The 20,239-nt window shown below is 37.1% G+C and overlaps 1 protein-coding gene across 6 annotated transcripts in view; it reads right to left on the reverse strand.

Moving 5' to 3' along the window:
* PHKB (phosphorylase kinase regulatory subunit beta) overlaps nucleotides 1-20,239 on the reverse strand; it is a 216,641-nt gene that overhangs the window by 77,000 nt on the left and 119,402 nt on the right. For all 6 annotated transcript variants that reach the window (XM_004264871.3, XM_033418877.2, XM_004264872.4 and 3 more), the window contains one exon: nucleotides 19,335-19,429. In XM_004264871.3, the coding sequence (XP_004264919.1) occupies nucleotides 19,335-19,429 (95 nt within the window). The remainder of the gene's footprint in view (nucleotides 1-19,334; nucleotides 19,430-20,239) is intronic.

A 20,239-nucleotide genomic window follows, 5' to 3' on the forward strand; every position in this document is an offset into this window, starting at 1 on the left:
AACAAGATGGACTTAATTGATATTTATAGGACATTCCATCCAAAAACAACAGAATACACATTTTTCTCAAGTGCTCATGGAACATTCTCCAGGATAGATCATATCTTGGGTCACAAATCAAGCCTTGGTAAATTTAAGAAAATTGAAATTGTATCAAGTATCTTTTCCGACCACAACGCTATGAGACTAGATATCAATTACAGGAAAAGATCTGTAAAAAATACAAACACATGGAGGCTAAACAATACACTACTTAATAATGAAGTGATCACTGAAGAAATCAAAGAGGAAATCAAAAAATACCTACAAACAAATGACAATGGAGACACGATGACTCAAAATCTATGGGATGCAGCAAAAGCAGCTCTAAGAGGGAAGTTTATAGCAATACAATCCTACCTTAAGAAACAGGAAACATCTCGAGTAAACAACCTAACCTTGCACCTAAAGCAATTAGAGAAAGAAGAACAAAAAACCCCCAAAGTTAGCAGAAGGAAAGAAATCATAAAAATCAGATCAGAAATAAATGAAAAAGAAATGAAGGAAACGATAGCAGAGATCAATAAAACTAAAAGCTGGTTCTTTGAAAGGATAAACAAAATTGATAAACCATTAGCCAGACTCATCAAGAAAAAAAGGGAGAAGACTGAAATCAATAGAATTAGAAATGAAAAAGGAGAAGTAACAACTGACACTGCAGAAATACAAAGGATCATGAGAGATTACTACAAGCAACTCTATGCCAATAAAATGGACAACCTGGAAGAAATGGACAAATTCTTAGAAAGGCACAACCTGCCAAGACTGAATCAGGAAGAAATAGAAAATATGAACAGACCAATCACAATCACTGAAATTTAAACTGTGATTAAAAATCTTCCAACAAGCAAAAGCTCAGGACCAGAAGGCTTCACAGGTAATTCTGTCAAACATTTAGAGAAGAGCTAACACCTATCCTTCTCAAACTCTTCCAAAATATAGCAGAGGGAGGAACACTCCCCAACTCATTCTACGAGGCCACCATCACCCTCATACCAAAACCAGACAAGGATGTCACAAAGAAAGAAAACTACAGGCCAATATCACTGATGAACATAGATGCAAAAATCCTCAACAAAATACTAGCAAACAGAATCCAACAGCACAGTAAACGGATCATACACCATGATCAAGTGGGGTTTATTCCAGGAATGCAAGGATTCTTCAATATACGGAAATCAATCAACATGATACACCATATTAACAAACTGAAGGAGAAAAACCATATGATCATCTCAATAGATGCAGAGAAGGCTTTCGACAAAATTCAACACCCATTTATGATAAAAACCCTGCAGAAAGTAGGCATAGAGGGAACTTTCCTCAACATAATAAAGGCCATATATGACAAACCCACAGCCAACATCGTCCTCAATGGTGAAAAACTGAAAGCATTTCCACTAAGATCAGGAAAAAGACAAGGTTGCCCACTCTCACCACTCTTATTCAACATAGTTTTGGAAGTTTTAGCCACAGCAATCAGAGAAGAAAAAGAAATAAAAGGAATCCAAATCGGCAAAGAAAAAGTAAAGCTGTCACTCTTTGCAGATGACATGATCCTATACATAGAGAATCCTAAAGATGCTACCAGAAAACTACTAGAGCTAATCAATGAATTTGGTAAAGTAGCAGGATACAAAATGCACAGAAATCTCTGGCATTCCTATACACTAAGGATGAAAAATCTGAAAGTGAAATCAAGAAAACACTCCCATTTACCATTGCAAATGGTAATAAACCTACCTAAGAAGACAAAAGACCTGTATGCAGAAAATTATAAGACACTGATGAAAGAAATTAAAGATGATACAAATAGATGGAGAGATATACCATGTTCTTGGATTGGAAGAATCAACATTGTGAAAATGACTAGACTACCCAAAGCAATCTACAGATTCAATGCAATCCCTATCAAACTACCACTGGCATTTTTCACAGAACTAGAACAAAAAATTTCGCAATTTGTATGGAAACACAAAAGACCCCGAATAGCCAAAGCAATCTTGAGAACGAAAAACGGAGCTGGAGGAATCAGGCTGCCTGACTTCAGACTATCCTACAAAGCTACAGTAATCAAGACAGTATGGTACTGGCACAAAAACAGAAATATAGATCAATGGAACAGGATAGAAAGCCCAGAGGTAAACCCACGCACATATGGTCACCTTATCTTTGATAAAGGAGGCAGGAGTGTACAGTGGAGAAAGGACAGCCTCTTCAATAAGCGGTGCTGGGAAAACTGGACAGGTACATGTAAAAGTATGAGATTAGATCACTCCCTAACGCCATACACAAAAATAAGCTCAAAATGGATTAAAGACCTAAATGTAAGGCCAGAAACTATCAAACTCTTAGAGGAAAACATAGGCAGGATACTCTTTGACATAAATCACAGCAAGATCCTTTTTGACCCACCTCCTAGAGGAATGGAAATAAAAACAAAAATAAACAAATGGGACCTAATGAAATTTAAAAGCTTTTGCGCAGCAAAGGAAACCATAAACAAGACCAAAAGACAACCCTCAGAATGGGAGAAAATATTTGCAAAAGAAGCAAATGTCAAAGGATAAATCTCCAAAATTTATAAGCAGCTCATGCAGCTTAATAACAAAAAAACAAACAACCCAATCTAAAAATGGGCAGAAGACCTAAATAGACATTTCTCCAAAGAAGATATACAGACTGCCAACGAACACATGAAAGAATGCTCAACATCACTAATCATTAGAGAAATGCAAATCAAAACTACAATGAGATATCATCTCACACCAGTCAGAATGGCCATCATCAAAAAATCTAGAAACAATAAATGCTGGATAGGGTGTGGAGAAAAGGGAACCCTCTTGCACTGTTGGTGGGAATGTAAATTGATACAGCCACTGTGGAGAACAGTATGGAGGTTCCTTAAAAAACTAAAAATAGAACTACCATATGACCCAGCAATCCCACTACTGGGCATATACCCTGAGAAAACCATAATTCAAAAAGAGTCATGTACCAAAATGTTCTTGGCAGCTCTATTTACAATAGCCCAGAGATGGAAAGAACCTAAGTGTCCATCATCGGATGAATGGATAAAGAAGATGTGGCACATATATACAATGGAATATTACTCAGCCATAAAAAGAAACGAAATTGAGCTATTTGTAATGAGGTGGATAGACCTAGAGTCTGTCATACAGAGTGAAGTATGTCAGAAAGAGAGAGACAAATACCGTATGCTAACACATATATATGGAATTCAAGAAAAAAAAATGTCATGAAAAACCTAGGGGTGAAACAGGAATAAAGACACAGACTTACTAGAGAATGGACTTGAGGCTATGGGGAGGGGGAAGTGTAAACTGTGACAAAGCGAGACAGAGGCATGGACATATATACACTACCAAACATAAGGTAGATAGCTAGTGGGAAGCAGCCGCGTAGCACAGGGATATCAGCTCGGTGCTTTGTGACCGCCTGGAGGGGTGGGATAGGGAGGGTGGGAGGGAGGGAGACGCAAGCGGGAAGAGATATGGGAACATATGTATATACATAACTGATTCATTTTGTTGTGAAGCTGAAACTAACATACCATTGTAAAGCAATTATACTCCAATAAAGATGTTAAAATGAGAAAAAAAAAACCTATCAATACAGGGCTAATTTTTAAAGTGCAACTATTGATATCTTCCAAATTAAAAAAAAAAACTTGTCCAAATTAAAACAGTGGCTTGCATGTGTATAGGGACAGTCTTAATCAAAGACATACAAAGAGATAAGAGAAATTTAACAGGTCAAATACTCAAAATTTAATGTTTTCTAAATTGAATATAATCTAAAAAATATATTCAAATGGCTCCTTACTTAATGAGGCTAATCCTTCCTTTACATTCTTTCCAATTCTTCAAAATTCAAATCTATCTTCTGCAAAACAGCCCAACTATAATGTTTAATCAGTAGACATTATAAAAGTTTATACAAGTATTTTAATATATAATGATTAATAAGGTCAAACTCTCTGAGTACTAAAAAAACAAAAATAAATGAAAAACTTTCCAATGTAGGAGAAAACAAAGGAATGACAGAAACTAAATAGTGGTTTCACATTCCTACTGGTAAGTGACTGGTTGATAAATGATTATTTGTTGGCCTAGCTATAGAAGCACTATGCTAGTTGCTGTGTGGAAGCTGCAATAATGAAAGGTATGCTGCTTAAGACTATCTACCTTAGTCATAATTAAGGGACAATGAGGACACAGGAAAATGACATTAATATTATAAGCCCCACTGGCAATGATTCTTCACTTAAGCAAACTTTAGTCAGGCTCCTGAACCTCCTTGTAGGCTCATCTGTGTGCTTCCTTGTAAAATTCAGTTTTAGCAAGAATCCTGCTTAGTCAGTTTAACCAGAACCCTCACCATCAATATCTATTTGTTCAGCCTCTGTATTTGTTCAGATTCCTCATCCTCTACCATCCCCCAAGTGATATCTGATCACCCTGGCCTCTCTTAAGCAAAGAATCCTGTTGGTTGGTTTAGCCAGAATCCCCCTTACCTGTGATATTTCCTCTTAGTAATTTTTCATCCACTGACCACCACCCTGCTCCTCGGCTATAAATTCCCTCTTGCCCATGCTATATTTGGAGTTGAGTCCAATGTCTCTTCCCCACTGTAAAATCCCACTGCAGTGGTCCGTATACCTATTATGACAGTCCTGAATAGTCTGCCTTATCATTTTTAATAAGTGTCACTGAATAGTATTTTCTTTAATACCATGTAGTATATGTGCATTTTCACCATGGTGTATATGGCTCACCAGGCCACACTTCAGGACACCTGGGTTCCAGCATTGGATATGTACCTGTGTGACCTCGGACATGTCACTTCTCTTTGAATCTCAGTTTCCTGCTCTATAAAATGAGGGAATTAAACAAGATGCTCTTGATAATCTTAATAGTCTCTTAATATACTTTTAATATTCTACCATGTATGTGAGGTACAGGTAATAAACATAATGGCATGGCAAATAATTTTGAACTTTATCGGTGAAACAAGAAGAAATCAACTCCTCTCTACAGAGCTATGGGTAGTTTTATGGTTTATATAGATACATTTGATTAAAAAATAAAACATTACCAAATCTAGGCTAAGGTCTATAATAATACATTTGGATCAAGTGTGTCTTAGTGAAGGAAAGTTTCTAGAAAGTGATTTTCATTTTTATGTAAGTGTGAAAAATTGTTTTATCTTATCTCTTGCCTTATTTTCTTTGGCTAATGAACACTATAGAATATAAAATATTTCATTTAGGGACAGATAAGTAAGTAGAGACCTTTTAACGAAAAGCTATTTAGCCACAACAGCAGTCTTAAAAACACTATAATGCAGTACACATTAAATCTTAATCGGCTCTTACTAGGATAAACTTCTAGAATAGAAATTATTACATTAAAGTGTATCACATTATATGGTACAGGAAACTCGATATAGCCATATATTACATTATATGATACAGGAAACTTGACATAGCCAAATAAAGAGACATCATATAGACATTTAAAACAACATTTTATAGAAATAATATGAAGAATAACTATGATAGTATAAATAAGTGTTAGCGAGTGCAAAACTGAATATCCAGTAGGACTATGCATAGTAAGAAAGCCTATGCATAGTAATAGCCAAAATGTTGAAAATATAATGTTTTTCTCCAGACTGTTTAGGATTGTTCTCATTCTCATTAATGAGAAAGCAATATTATTTATAAAATAAGTTATGTGGAATAAAATAAAAATAGCAATAATATTTATTTAGGTCTTATAATGTCAGATATTTTGTTAAGAGCTTTACATACAATATTACCACTTAATTACATACAACCACCATGAGTTATGAAGTATTACCCCTACTTAATAGATGAAGAAAGTGAGGCGTAGAGAGATTAATTAAACTGTCCAAGGTCACTGAGTTAGTAAGTAGAAGAAATGGGTTTTATATAAGCTAGGCCTCTATGATGCAAAGCCACTATACTATATCACCTTTTTAAAAATAAAAATTACATATATATCTCATATTCTTTAATCTTCAGGAAAATAATTTGTACAAAATTTTATGCAACTGTATTTTCAGGAAACAAAGTATGAAACCCCCTTTTCTTCATTAATTTGAAAAATGAGAGACCAACAAGTGTATATGTTTTTAGCTCAGATCTGTATAAATATGTACATGATTTAGTAAATATGTACTGACTTTCATCCTAAATTTAGAACCTTTGCAGCTTGGAAAATAAGCTTTTATGACTAAAAAGCATTCCTTTCATATTGACCTTTTCTCCAAAGACTGTCAAAGTAGATCAATTCATTTTAATTGGCATATTAAATGTGCTAGTCTACTTCTCAGATTCAAAGCTTGGCTATCACTGAAAATGATAAATGTGAAACTGAATTCTCTCAAGGGTGCTTCAACACACATGATCTGCTCTATCATGATGATTATGTCATAAACGTAAAATATTGCTTCAAGTAGCTGACCAAAAATACTCATATTTTATTAGTACAACAGCAAAAACACCTGGAACTCTCTAAGGACCTTGTGAGAGAACACTGCTCCTCACTGTCAGGGAGTAGGGTTTCCAAAGCCCAGTCCTCTGGTTGACAGTGCCTCATAATATGGCTCATTAAATAAGAGAGGGTTAGAATAGAAATAAAGGATAGGTTTCTCTTCAAAGATCAATAGACCTTTAAAAACTTTTTGTAGATTCAAGAATAAGAAAAAAAAGGGAAATAGGGAAGTCCCAGGTAAATTCATAAATTTATTTATATTTATGAATAAACAGGATTCTGTTCTCAGAGTAAAATGCCAGGAATATAAGTGGGCTCAGTGTGTTGAATCAGAACAGGGGCACAAATTGAGACTTGCAGTAGATTCATTAAAACAATACTAGATGATAATATTCCTTGTACATCGTTAATTTGGACAATAAACCTTGTTTTCTTGCTTGGGTCTATTTTTCCTCTTTTACATTTCAGCCATGAATATAAGAAGTCTTCATCTTGTAGATGAAATATTTCATTATATCTCACGCCTATTATTGGAATTTTAATTTTAGCAAGTTCAGTTGGTTAATTAGCATGACATGTCTCTGGTGCCGCAGTGGTTAGGAATCCGCCTGCCAATGCAGGGGACACGGGTTCGATCCCTGGTCTGGGAAGATCCCACATGCCGCGGAGCAACCAAGCCCGCGAGCCACAACTACTGAGCCTGCGCTCTAGAGCCCGCGAGCCACAGCTACTGAAGCCCGTGCATTTAGAGCCCGTGCTCTGTAACAAGAGAAGCCACTGCAATGAGAAGTTCACGCACCGCAGTGAAGAGTAGCCCCTGCTCAGCAAAGAAGACCCAATGCAGCCAAAAATTAAAAAAAAAAAAAAAAAAGAATGATGCTATTATATTTGTTTAAGCTCATTTTTTCTTTTTTCTTTTTTTTTACTTCAAATTTAACTTTTCTAAGTTCTGGATGTTTTTGACCAAGTATTTAATTTTCATTGGCTCTGGTATAAATACTAGTTGATAGGAGGCTTTCATTTCCCTTAAAGACTGCAGACAGTATTCCTGAAGAAAACCTTTGTGTATTGTGGCATAGGCAGGCTAGACTTTCAGAAGCATTTCTGATGCCTTGACTATTTTATTCTGTTTCATTATGATAATCATAAGAACTTCTGTTCAGCACTCAAATTCATTCCCATGCTTGTAGATAAATTTGGCTTTTTGGTCCCACACAAGCACTTTCTTTCTTTGTCAAGCTAATGAAGTAGAGTTTTTTTAATCCTTTAAGTAGAAATTATGTCTCAAACTGGTTACACTATTTCAGAGCATTAGAATGAACAAATAAAACTGAGCTTCATGCAAAGTTTCCCTAAATCACCTAAGGCTAATAAACCTTTAAAAACTGTGAACAGATCTGAAACAAGAACATAAAAAAGGGAAGCAGGTATAAATCCATATTCTAGGAGTGCTATATAACAAATCTACTAAATTAGGAGAGGTTTATAACCTGTCTTGGACTGCAGCAAACTCACTTCCTGAACAGATGGCCTCCCACCATTTAATCACTCTTTAACTCCCTACAATCTGGCTTTTGGGCACACTATGTACTAAAATCACTCAAAGGTTACCTGTAACCCAGATCATGGAAGCCAGCAACAAAAGTGCTAGAAGGAGATTCACGATCAAACCCAGTCAAATAATTTTATAGATTAGAAAACTACGGTCCATAAATGTTAGCAGATTTTCCCCAGATTACACGAGGGGTGAACAATGCAAGGTCAAAACACCAGCACTTGAGTTTCTGCCAATGCTGTGCTGTTCTCCCCTGCCAATTAGGTAGTCAGCTTTCTCGAACCACTGTCTCACAGTTAACATTTTTCACACTTTCAATCCAATGACACTGTTTTATCTTCTTGCTGGATTCTTCTGTCCTGCCCTTCCTTGAACATTCCTTTACTCCACACCACCTGCATTACCTGTACCCTTACAAAGAACTAAGCCTTAAGCCTAGCTTTCCAAAACCATCTGCTCTCATAGTTTCAATTCCCATCATGAGCCATGTACAACAGCAACACGACTTTGTAACTTTTCTTTTCATTAACTGCTGGGTACCTAAATTAACTACCATGTCTGCATTGAAACTATCAAAATGCAAATAATAATAGCTAACATTTATTGAGTGCTTAACTATAAACTAGGGGCTGCTCTAAGCTTTTTACCTATATTAACTCATTTAAATCTTTAACAAATCTATGAGGTATTATTCTGATTTCACATGTGAGGAAACTAAGGCACAGAGAGTTTAATCAACTTGCCCAAACTTGGATTCAAACCCATGCAATGTGCCTCCAGAGGCTGTGCTCTTAATTGTTTTGCTAGGCAGAATGTCTATATGAAATCTCTACCATTTATATTCTTGAATGCTAAAATAGCATTTTCATATCAGAATGTTTTTACCTGTGACTTTTCTGTTGATATTAGAATGGCTTATTTATGTAAAAATTCTGTTGCATTCAATATCTATTTCAAGAAACAAGTTCAATTTTTTGCAAATTGATTTAAAAATTAAGAAAAGAAATCCAATTCCTGGCTGGTCTTATTCTATTGCCTGTTAAATGTGTTAGTTTCAGATAGAATCCTGCAAACATTTAAAAAGATATTAAGTTTGTTTTCCGATTAAACCAGGAATCTTCTGTATGTTGATTAGTATAACACACATTTCAAAATAAAGTCCATTTGTTACAGAACTCCAAAAAGCCCCCAGTTGCTACAAAAGGATGTCCTTTTTAGGGTCAACTTATCCCCAGTGGAAAACCATAATGCAGAACACAATGAATCCGTGAAATGGACATAGTAAGCTGCTTACAGTTTCTTCCAAATATGAATGAGTAGCAAAGGCTCAAAACAAACAGTTTCCAAGTGACCTATCTCACATTAACATGGCAGAGGCTCTGCAGTGTGAACAGTCTAAGTCTCATCCACAGATAACCAGCAGGTAGTCAGCACGAGAACTACCTAGGCAACAGAAAATGATGGACCCCCTAACAGGAACAACTTAGGGTGAAAGAAGAAGGGGAGTAAACACTCAAATAAAGAATCTTGCTAGCCTCTGGAAAGTATCTTCCTTTGAATAAGGAAGAAGGAACTCCCTAATAAAATTACTAACTGTTAGACTTGTGGACTTGGTCTCATCCCAGTGCTAACAGGGAAGAAGAAAGTAACAATTAGACCCTATTAACATTACAAATGTTATATATAATGTATCCCAGCATACATTTTGTACTGATGTAACATCTTTCCACTTAATTTTTCAGATCATTTCCACAGACCTCTCAGTCTCCTAAGGCACAGGTGAAACTATTTTTCTGTGATGTGATATTGAGCCAGGCTGTCCAGGAAGCAAAATATTTCCTCTGTTAACTCCTTCATACCATTATGAAAATCATTGCTTCCATGCTTGACATCCCTTCCTCCTTTTCTTCTTCAGTTAACACCTTCATATTGGTTCTGCCACTTGACAACTGTGTGACCTTGGAAAAATTACCAAACCTCTCTGAGACTTGCATTATCTATCTGTAAAGTGGGTATAATAATATTTATTTCAGAAAAGTGTTAAAATCAGACATAATACATATAAAGCAGTTCGTACCATGCCTATAATCATCAGAAGCACAATCAATAGCGGTTTTCTATTTTTCTCATTTCCTTTCTCTAGCCTTGTCAAATACCAAACTAGACTGATAGAAGGCAAAAAAGAATAAGACACATTCCCTACTCTGAGTACCCCTGCCAGAGAGGCAGGCATGTAAACCAACAACTACAATAGCATGACAAGTGTTATAACATGGTGTATGCAAAGGGTTATAGGAAAGCAGCCTTCTAAACCCGTAAGACTTGTTTTCAGGGAGTAATTTACAGGATGATTAGATAATATGATCTTTTGTATAATTTATCTTTTCCAAATCAAACGCGACATAGGAAAGTAGGGGTAAGTGGAGCAGGCATTGTTACCTTATCTACAAGACTAAAGAACAGATTAAATAACCGTTTGGTATAAATTATTCTCCTTCACATGTTTCTTTACCAATTTTAATAATTCTGGCATTTAATTTACTTGGTTTGCATCTACTTGGAGCTATCACAACTGTTCAGTGAACATCTACCCTGCTAAAATCCCAGTGTTAGGTTCATCAATCAAGATCTGAAGAAGCACAGAGTGTGGCTGGAGAACAAGATATTTAACAGAAACAATGAGAGAAGACTCAAGCATGGTAAGTAGACCTGGGCTTCTAGTTCTAGAGAGTGGCGTTAGCACATACACTCAATTCTCATTCCTCTCCAGACCCCACAGAAATGACCATATAGATGCTAAAAATAAACAAAACAAAACAAAAAAGACTAAAGCCATAACAAAAAAGAGAAAAAGAAAAAAGGGGTATCAAATCAGATATTTCAGCACATTTCTAGTGTAAAAGATGACAAATAGAAGTGCATTAATGAAGAAAGCAGAGCAGAGGAAGCCTATATAACCAAACTATACCACTTAGAGTGTTACCATAATGCTGCCACAGGTATGGGAGTTGATCCACCAAATAGAGGGGCCCCAGAAGGGTACTTGGTTTGCAGAAACACTGGACAGGAGAAGTGAGATGTGACACAGAACTGATAAAGGCCACTGTGGCACATAAGGAGCCACAGTCAGCAATAAAACAGTAAAACGGGGTTTTTCTCTTAACATACTGAACAAACTGGCTGGGATGAGTTAATGCTTTTAGTGTTGGCAATAGGTTCCTCAAAGTAAAGCCCTTCACATTCTGGCATTTGGCAAGAGTAATGAGGGTCTTGTTTGTTCCCCACTGGATCCTCAAGAGACAAAACTCCCAATCACGTCTTCCTCACTCCCTGTTGGGGCTGCAGGACAGGGGGAGAGGACCACTTAATACACTGAGAATAATCAGACCATCATCTATCACCTAATACACAAGTGAACAAATGAGGATCACCAGGTATGTGAAAAATAACCAACGGGAAGAAAGAGAAACACCACATTAGTAAAACATAAAAATTACCTTGGGTATTACGCTTAGTGAAATAAGCCAGACATAGAAAGGCAAATATTGCATGATTCCACTTATATGAGATACCTGAATAGACAAATTCATAAAGACAGAAAGTAGAATAGAGGTTACCAGGAGCTGGAGGGAGGGGAGTAGAGGGAGTCACTGTTTAATGGGTACAGAGTTTTTGTTGGGGATGATGAAAATGTTTTGGGTATAGATAGCAGTGATGGTTTTGCAACATTGCAAATTTATTTAATGCCACTGAATTGTGCACTTATGAATGGTTAAAATGATAAATATCATGTAATGCATATATTACCACAATAATAAAAAAGAAAAAGATCACTCAGGAAATTTAACAAATGGTGCTCTGACAACGGGATATCTGCATACAAAGAATGGAGCTGAATGCCTACCACGTACCATGTACAAAAATTAACTCAAAATGGATCACAGGCCTAAATGTAAGAGTTAAACCTATAAAATAATTAGAAGAAAACACAGGCAGAAATCTTTGTGACCCTGGATTAGACAATGGTTTCTTAGATATGACACCAAAAGCACAGCAAAAAAAAAAAAGATAAATCAGACTTCATCAAAATGCAAATTGTCTGTGCTTCAAATGACACCATCAAGAAATTGGAATAATAGTTCACCAAATGGGAGGAAATATTTCAAAATAATAGAAGGAACTCATATGTAGAACACATAAAGAACTATTACAACACAATAATAAAAAAGACAAAGAACCCAATTTTAAAATGACCACAATATCTTAAAAGACATTTGCCTGAAGAGATACATATACATATGCCCCAAAAATACATGACTAGATGCTCAATGACTTTAGTAACTAGAGTAACTAGGGCAATGCAAGTCAAAACCACAATGATATATCACTTCTTATACACTAAAAGGCTATAATCAAAAAGACAGATAATAACAAGTGTTGACAAGAATGTAGAGAAATTGGAACCCTCATACATTGCTGGTAGGAGTGCAAAATGGTGCAATCGCTTTGAAAAACAGCCTGCAGTCCTTCAAAATATTAAACATAAAATTAGCATATGACTCAGCAATTCCATTATATCCAAGAAAAATGAAAACATGTCACACAAAAACGTGTACACAAAACTTCATGGCAGCATTAGACACAATAGCCAAAAAGTGGAAACAACCCAAATGTCCATCACCAGATGGATGGATAAATAAAGTGGTATACACACACAATGAAATGTTATTTCACCATAAAAGGACTGAAATACTGATACACACTACAACACTGATGAACTTTGAAAACATTATGTGGAGTGAAAAAATCTAGTCACAAAATACCACACATTATATGATACACCCAGAATTGGAAAATCCATATAGACAGAAAGTAGGTTAGTAGTTGCCTAGGGCTGGGTAGGGAGAGAGAGATAGGTTGAAGAAACTAGAGAGTGCCTGGGGTCATGAAAATATTCTAAAATTTATTGTGATGAATACACTAAAAGCCATTGAATTGTACACTTTAAATTAGTGAATTGTATTGGATGTAAATTATATTTCAATAAAGCTTTTATTAAAAAATAAATGTTCAGTAAATTATAGCAAATATTATTTTTAAAAATTACAGAAAAAAAGACTATTCAAGGAACAGAAGAGATCTTAACTCTTAATTATTATTCATAGAAAGACTTATGAAGAAATATTATCCATTAAAAAAAGGGGCAAGAGGGCTTCCCTGGTGGCGCAGTGGTTCAGAGTCCGCCTGCTGATGCAGGGGACACGGGTTCGTACCCCGGTCTGGAAGATCCCACATGCCGCGGAGCGGCTGGGCCCGTGAGCCATGGCCGCTGGGCCTGCGCGTCCGGAGCCTGTGCTCCGAAACGGGAGAGGCCACAACAGTGAGAGGCCCACATACCGCAAAAAACAAACAAACAAACAAACAAACAAAAAAAAAGGGGGCAAGAAAGAACAAGATAGCCTGGACTCAGTTTTCCCTCCTGCTCTAAATACAATTATTTACCCTGGAAATAATTCAGTGGATAATGAGTCAAGGGCTCTGAGAACTGGAAAGAAGGCTGGCTAAGAACCAACCCCAGGACTTGAAGAATGGCAATGTGGTGAGAGTCCTAAGATCCCATACACACTGGGCTGAGCACTGTAGAGGCCTGCAGCCTGAAACAACCATCAGGCGTAGACAAAAAAATAAACACAAAAGCAATAAAAGTCTGTTCTCTCTGGCCAAAGGACTGGGAAACAAGAACCACAACAGCGACCAAGTGGGGAGATCCAACCCTAGTTCCTCTACTTGAGGTACTAGTTGGCCAATCTGCCTTCAGCAGCACCTTCAAAGCCCTAGTGGGCCCACCCAACCTCTGTTTTACAACCAGGGCACTTGATGGGCCAACACGACTGTAGCATCAGCAAAGAAGCCCCAGTGAACTGTCTTGACCCCTGCTCCACAAATCAGGCTTTAGTGGGCAGTCCAATTCATCTAGGATAGCAGCAGTGAAGCTCCAAGGGCCATCCCAACCCCCACTCCACAACCAGTGCACCAGCATGGAATTCTGAGCAGCCTACAGCAGCAGCTTCTCAGCAGTGCCAAGACTACCCAACCCCTGGGTAACCAGCAAGCGGGCCGATACACCTGCATCAGCTGAGTTTGTTATCTCCTGGCCGTCCACCCAGTGGCATAAAGAGACTTAGGCCAAGAGAAATGGCATATTACCTGTAGAAGAACACAAACTTGAATTGGCAAGGGATTTCTTGTCTGAAACTATGGAGGCCAGAAGTACACAATCATTCTTAGTGCTGAAAGAAAACAACTGTCAATCAGGAATCCTGCATCTAATGAAAGTAGCCTTCAGGAATGAAAAGGAAGTAGACATTATTAGACAAAGGAAAACTAAGAAATTTGTTGCTAGAAGACCTACTCATAAATAATGTCTAAAGAAAGCTATGCGAACAGAAAGAAAATGACAACAGAAGAAGGCAGGGACATTCAAAAAGGAAAGAATGATGAAATGGTAGAAGTTGGGATAAATACAATAGACTTTTTTTTTTTTTTTTTTACTATACTGCTTGGCATTTTATATTTGAATATTTTGCAATAATTTTAAATGGTCTATTAAAAAAGTAGTAATGCAAACCAGTATATGACAAACCAACAGCATGCACAAAAGATACAAGTGTATATTATATGAATAAAAGTTCAAAAAGTCAGTCTTTATGATCACCTCCTCCCTTTCCCAGAACTAGCCAGTTTTGTATGATAAAACATGTACTCATAAATAGCTTATTTTATACAATATGATTATTCTTAACCCACCATTCTGTGAGCTACCCTTTACTTTATGTTTACTGAGCATTTATTATAATCCACTTCTTGTGCCATTTCATGTCAATTTACCACAGTCTTTTTAATCCCTGCATAGATTTATAAAAATTTATTAGATCTGTCTCCCACTTCTTGATATTAATATTGTTTTTAATATTTAAAGGAGTTTTAAGCACGATTGACTTTTACCTCATGACTTTCTTTAAGGGTTACATTTACATTATTCAAAAATTTAGAAGACAGATCTGGTTTAAAAAAAAAAAGAAAGGCTTTTCTGGAAATGGGGAAATTACATAGTTAATAGTACCAAATGTAACAATGTAATTGCATTGTAATCTCCTCTATATTATTTCACTTTTTACAAAATGCATCTATGTAACTTTTATATGTAGTTAAAGGAAGAGGAACTGTATAGGCTTTTAAAGGATCCTGTCTGAAAAAGAGGCCAGGGTTTCAGGATGAAGGTTGTACTAAGAGTGGAGGCCTGGGAGTGGGTGAGGGTGAGTTGTGATATTAGATCAGCAAATTGGCTGAGATCATAGTACAGGGATGGTTGGGAGAAATTTGGAGAAATTGTAAGATATAAGTGAAAAACACGAAATGAGGTGACTGTATGAGGATATGGAATTTAGACTCTACCCTGTAGACAGTATAGAGTGTCATGGAAGGTTTTCAGGAAACAACATAAATGAATCCATACTTTATAAGATCGTGTGTTCTCAAGCACAGAGAATAAACAGGAGGAGAGACTGAAGACAGAGAGAGATTACTAAAACCATGCCATTGAGTAGTAATGAAGTCTGAGTGGTACACAGCAGTGGGGATAAATATGAAGAGACAAATGTAGATGCTACTTTGAAGGCAGAGCCAATATGATAACCACCTGAATGTAAGAGCTACTGGCATGAGAAAAGAGTATTGAAGATGGTCCTTATCCAAGGTAGGGACTAGGGAGAAAAGAGCTACTTTGAAGCAAGAAGATAAATTTGGCATTAGAAATGTTGGGTTTCATTTTTTAAATTTTTAAACCACTTTATTGAGATATAATTTACATATAAAAAGCTGTACATATATAAAGTATACAACTCAATGAGACAGAGTTACGTATACATCCAGAAATGTTGGGTTTTAAAGACTAGATTTGTGGAGAGATGATCACCAGGTAGTTGGAAATTCAAGTTTAAATATTAGGAAAGAGGTCAGAATTAGAGAAATAGATTTAGGGATATTTGCATAAGTCCACGATTTTCCATGACATACCTTCTTCCCACACATACCATCAAGCACACTCAAACATTCAAGTTAAACCCTGAGAACCTCCTATATAACAGGTGTTACAGTACTATGACAGATACTGAAGCTACAAAAGTGAATAAAACATGGTATCTGGTCTCTAGGAACATACATTCTAAGGTCTGCAAAAGTTTTCTTGTTTTCTTTTGGTCAAAATCTCACAATACTATAAAGTATATCTGCTACTGCTAACAATGCATTTCTTTCTACTCCTCTAAACTTTATTTATAAAAGGGAATTTTATTCTCCAAGTAACATCAAGAGAAAACAGCAACTCCTGACTAGTGAGAGAGTAGTGAGGAGGGTCATCCCAGCTGATACCCTTTTCCAACCTCAGCCTTAACCCCGGATACAACCCCTTTTCCAAAAATAAATTTGCTAAGGGTAAAGTTAAGAAAATCAACAGCTGCCAATTCAGTCCTCAGTGTTTTGCATTTGCAATGTGCCAATAGCCCCATGCACACTTGAGGGAGTGGACCTCTCTACAGTTCTGGCACACTCACAGCTCTCTGGATTCTGGAAGACTTCCTTCTGCCATAACCCTTCTGTGAAGGAATAAGCTGGCCCAGCAGGCCTGGGTTGTTTAAATCTTGAAAATTTCCAAGAAAGGCATGCTTTCAGGATGGGCTTTCTGGCTTCTTGGAATGTTCTGTCAGATAAGAGTGTTTTTGCATGCCTGAGGCGCTGGGCCATACTGTTCCGGTCTGTCTATATGGTTTATGCGAACAATGTGATTTATGGTGAACATCTGCTTTTTCTCTGGGGGGGGGTTAGAGCTTCAATAACTGCGGTCAATCATGCAGGTGCTACCCGCTTACACAACTGACCCCCAATAAAAATCCTTGATGTTCAAGCCTGAGCAAGCTTCCCTAGCTGGCAGCACTTTGCATATGTAGTCACACATCATTCCTGGGTAACTGTGTCTCACACGACTCCACTGGGTGAGAATATTTGGAAGCTTGTGCCTGGTTTCCTCAGGACTTGACCCGTGTGCCTTCACTAATTTTATCCTCTCTCCTTTTTTTGTAATAAACTGTAAGTGTTGAGTATAACAGCTTCTGAGTCCTGTGAGTGCTGGGGACCTCAGATACAACTTCCTTCGAAGTCAGGGATTTCTCTTGTTTCCAGGAAATGTCTGAACTTTACTATTCTACTTACTTTTTCTGACATTTGACAGGGTCAATCCACACAGATCAGTTAATTTCAAGATCTGACCTGGTCAATCATAATTGAGAGGGCACTGACACCAGCATTTCAGGCAGAGGGCCCTGTCTGACTTCCGTATTTCACCAAGCCAAGCCATCTAGCCCCAACAATGGATACGGGCATGCCAGGTCTTGGCTACTGCTTAAATGGTTGAGAAAGTGGAAAAGGCACCTCACCATTTTATATACCACCACAACCAAGCTGCCAGTAGGGTGGGGCGATAACACCTCCCGGCAATTTTCTGCTGCCAATCTTTCCTATCATTTCCTTCCCAGAAACTATATACAATGTATGGATGTAATCCCAACATGGCTGCAGGAGAAAAGCCCCTGTCCTGACCCTAGAGCAAGGCTCTTAGATAGGATATGACTCTACCTGGGAGGAACATCACATAATTTAGTAGCAACATTAGAAAATGATTTCAATATAAAAAATATACCTAGAGTAAATTCTCTATAAAATTCACTCTCACTCACTTGTACTCTGCCTTCTTGAGTGGGAGAGAAAGAGTTGCAAGAATATTGTATGTCAAAAATTACATATAACCCACAGCCCTCCTTATATGGGTCAAGCATGAAGTGTTTAAATGGTTGATTTTGTTAGCTGTGTGCTTTGATGTTCTCTGGTTCCTGCCCCCACACCTCAAACCTGCGACCAATAGGTCACTTTATATTCTAAGAAAAGGCTTTGAGATTTCATCACCCTAGAAGTGCATCACACATGCTATGTAAGTGATACACACTAGTCTTAAAATGGCTCGGAGTCACAGCACTAGGTAACATGAAGTTAAATATATTCCACTTTACTGACTGGTAAATATATTCCAGAGATGAGTGGTAAATAAAGATAAAGGCCAAATCCCTGCCTTATATGGGAACTAATAGGCCAGCGTAAAATTTTTATCACATATTAACATAGGCATCTTTCTCCCAAAAGCTTCTCATCTATGAACCACTCAGAGTAACCAGATGTTTTGTTTGAGGACCAGCAAAAGAAGCAGAGAAACAGTGTGAGAGAACCTATTGATACTAATGATACTAATGAGGCTGGTTGGCTCTCCCTTTCTCTCGTTAAAACAAGCATTTATGTGTGTGTTTGTGTGTGTGTGTGTATGTGTTATACATATATTTTTAAAGTAAAAGGAGCATTTCAATTTCGTAAGCATATTTTCTGTAAGTGCTGATGCTATTCTTATTAAATAAATTTAATAAGCGTGTGCTTGGAATCCCAGGCACACACTCAGGTTCATTCCCTGTCTCCTCAGGCAATTTCAACAATCCACACTACAGTTTCATTTTAACAGTACTCATTACTGGTATCATTTAATACATGAGGGTTTGCTCAAGTCAACATCAATCTTGCTGATCCTGCAAACACTTATTTTGTTGACACAACACAGTCTGAATCCATAGGTACTAAATGTAAAAAAAAAAAATTTATTTATTCACCTGACATGTTACCAAGTACTAAGAACAACTCTGTCTGTCACTCAGTCCTGTCACGGAGACAGCACTGGATAGACATCAAGCGAAGGGCCTTTCATGGAACCCCACTCCCTTCAGTAACAGAGCCATCTCATCTGTCCCCATGCCACCCATACATACTGCATCTTCTCAAAGACATTTGACACCTTAAACACAACCACTGTGAAGGTGAAAATGTTTACCTGTGAGACATCTCGTGGGACACATCTGACTCATACTTCCTCATTAACAAATAGCCCTTTACCACAGGTAAATCTTAACTAACCAGAAGACAGAAAAGCTTTGCCCTCAGAAGGAACAATAAAAACCCATTCAGAATAAAATTTCTTCTTCAATTAAGTGTTAAATGTCTGGATGAGTTTAAGTTATGAAATAAAATATCTTTATATATCTCTTTACCTGATTGGAAAACCTCATGCTCACATTACGTTGATTCTGTAGTGGGACATAACGCTGAACAGGATCAATGTCTTTAGGACTAATTAATTCATCAGCTGAAAAAAAAAAAGGAAATGACATGATCAAAAATGTATCTATAAAACACTGTAAACCAACTGGACCTAATAGATGTTTATAGAACACTCCATCCAACAAGAGCAGAATATACATCCTTCTCAATGCACATGTAATATCTTTCATATGCTAGGCCATAAAATAAGCATCAGTGAATTTAAAAGGATTTAAATCATACAAAGTATATACTTCAACCATAACAGAATGAAATACCAGAATTTAGAAATAGAATTCAAATAGAATTCTATTCAAATAGAATCAATTGAAATTGATTTCAACCACAATAGAAATCAATTAACAGGAAGAAGTTTTAGAAATTCACAAACATAATAAAATTAAACAACACACTCCTAAATAACCAATGGGTCAGAAAAGAAATGAAAAGGGAAATTAGAAAATACTTTCTAATGTACTTTCTGATGAGATGATTGAAAAAGAAGACACAACATACCAAAACTTAGGGGATTTAGGTAAAGCAGTGCTCAGAGGGAAATTGACAACTGTAATTGCTACATTAAAACAGAAAATTCTTGGGACTTCCCTGGTGGCGCAGTGGTTAAGAATCTGCCTGCCAATGCAGGGGACATGGGTTTGATCCCCAGTCTGGGAAGATCCTACATGACACTGAGCAACTAAGCCCATGCGCCACAACTACTGAGCCCGCGTGCCATAACTACTGAAGCCTGTGTGCCTAGAGCCCACACTCCGCAACAAGAGAAGCCACTGCAATGAGAAGCCCACGCACTGCAACGAAGACCCAACGAAGCCATAAATAAATGAATGAATTAATT

This window comes from Orcinus orca, chromosome 20, assembly GCF_937001465.1.
Source record: "Orcinus orca chromosome 20, mOrcOrc1.1, whole genome shotgun sequence".
NCBI classification, from domain to species: Eukaryota; Metazoa; Chordata; class Mammalia; order Artiodactyla; family Delphinidae; genus Orcinus; species Orcinus orca.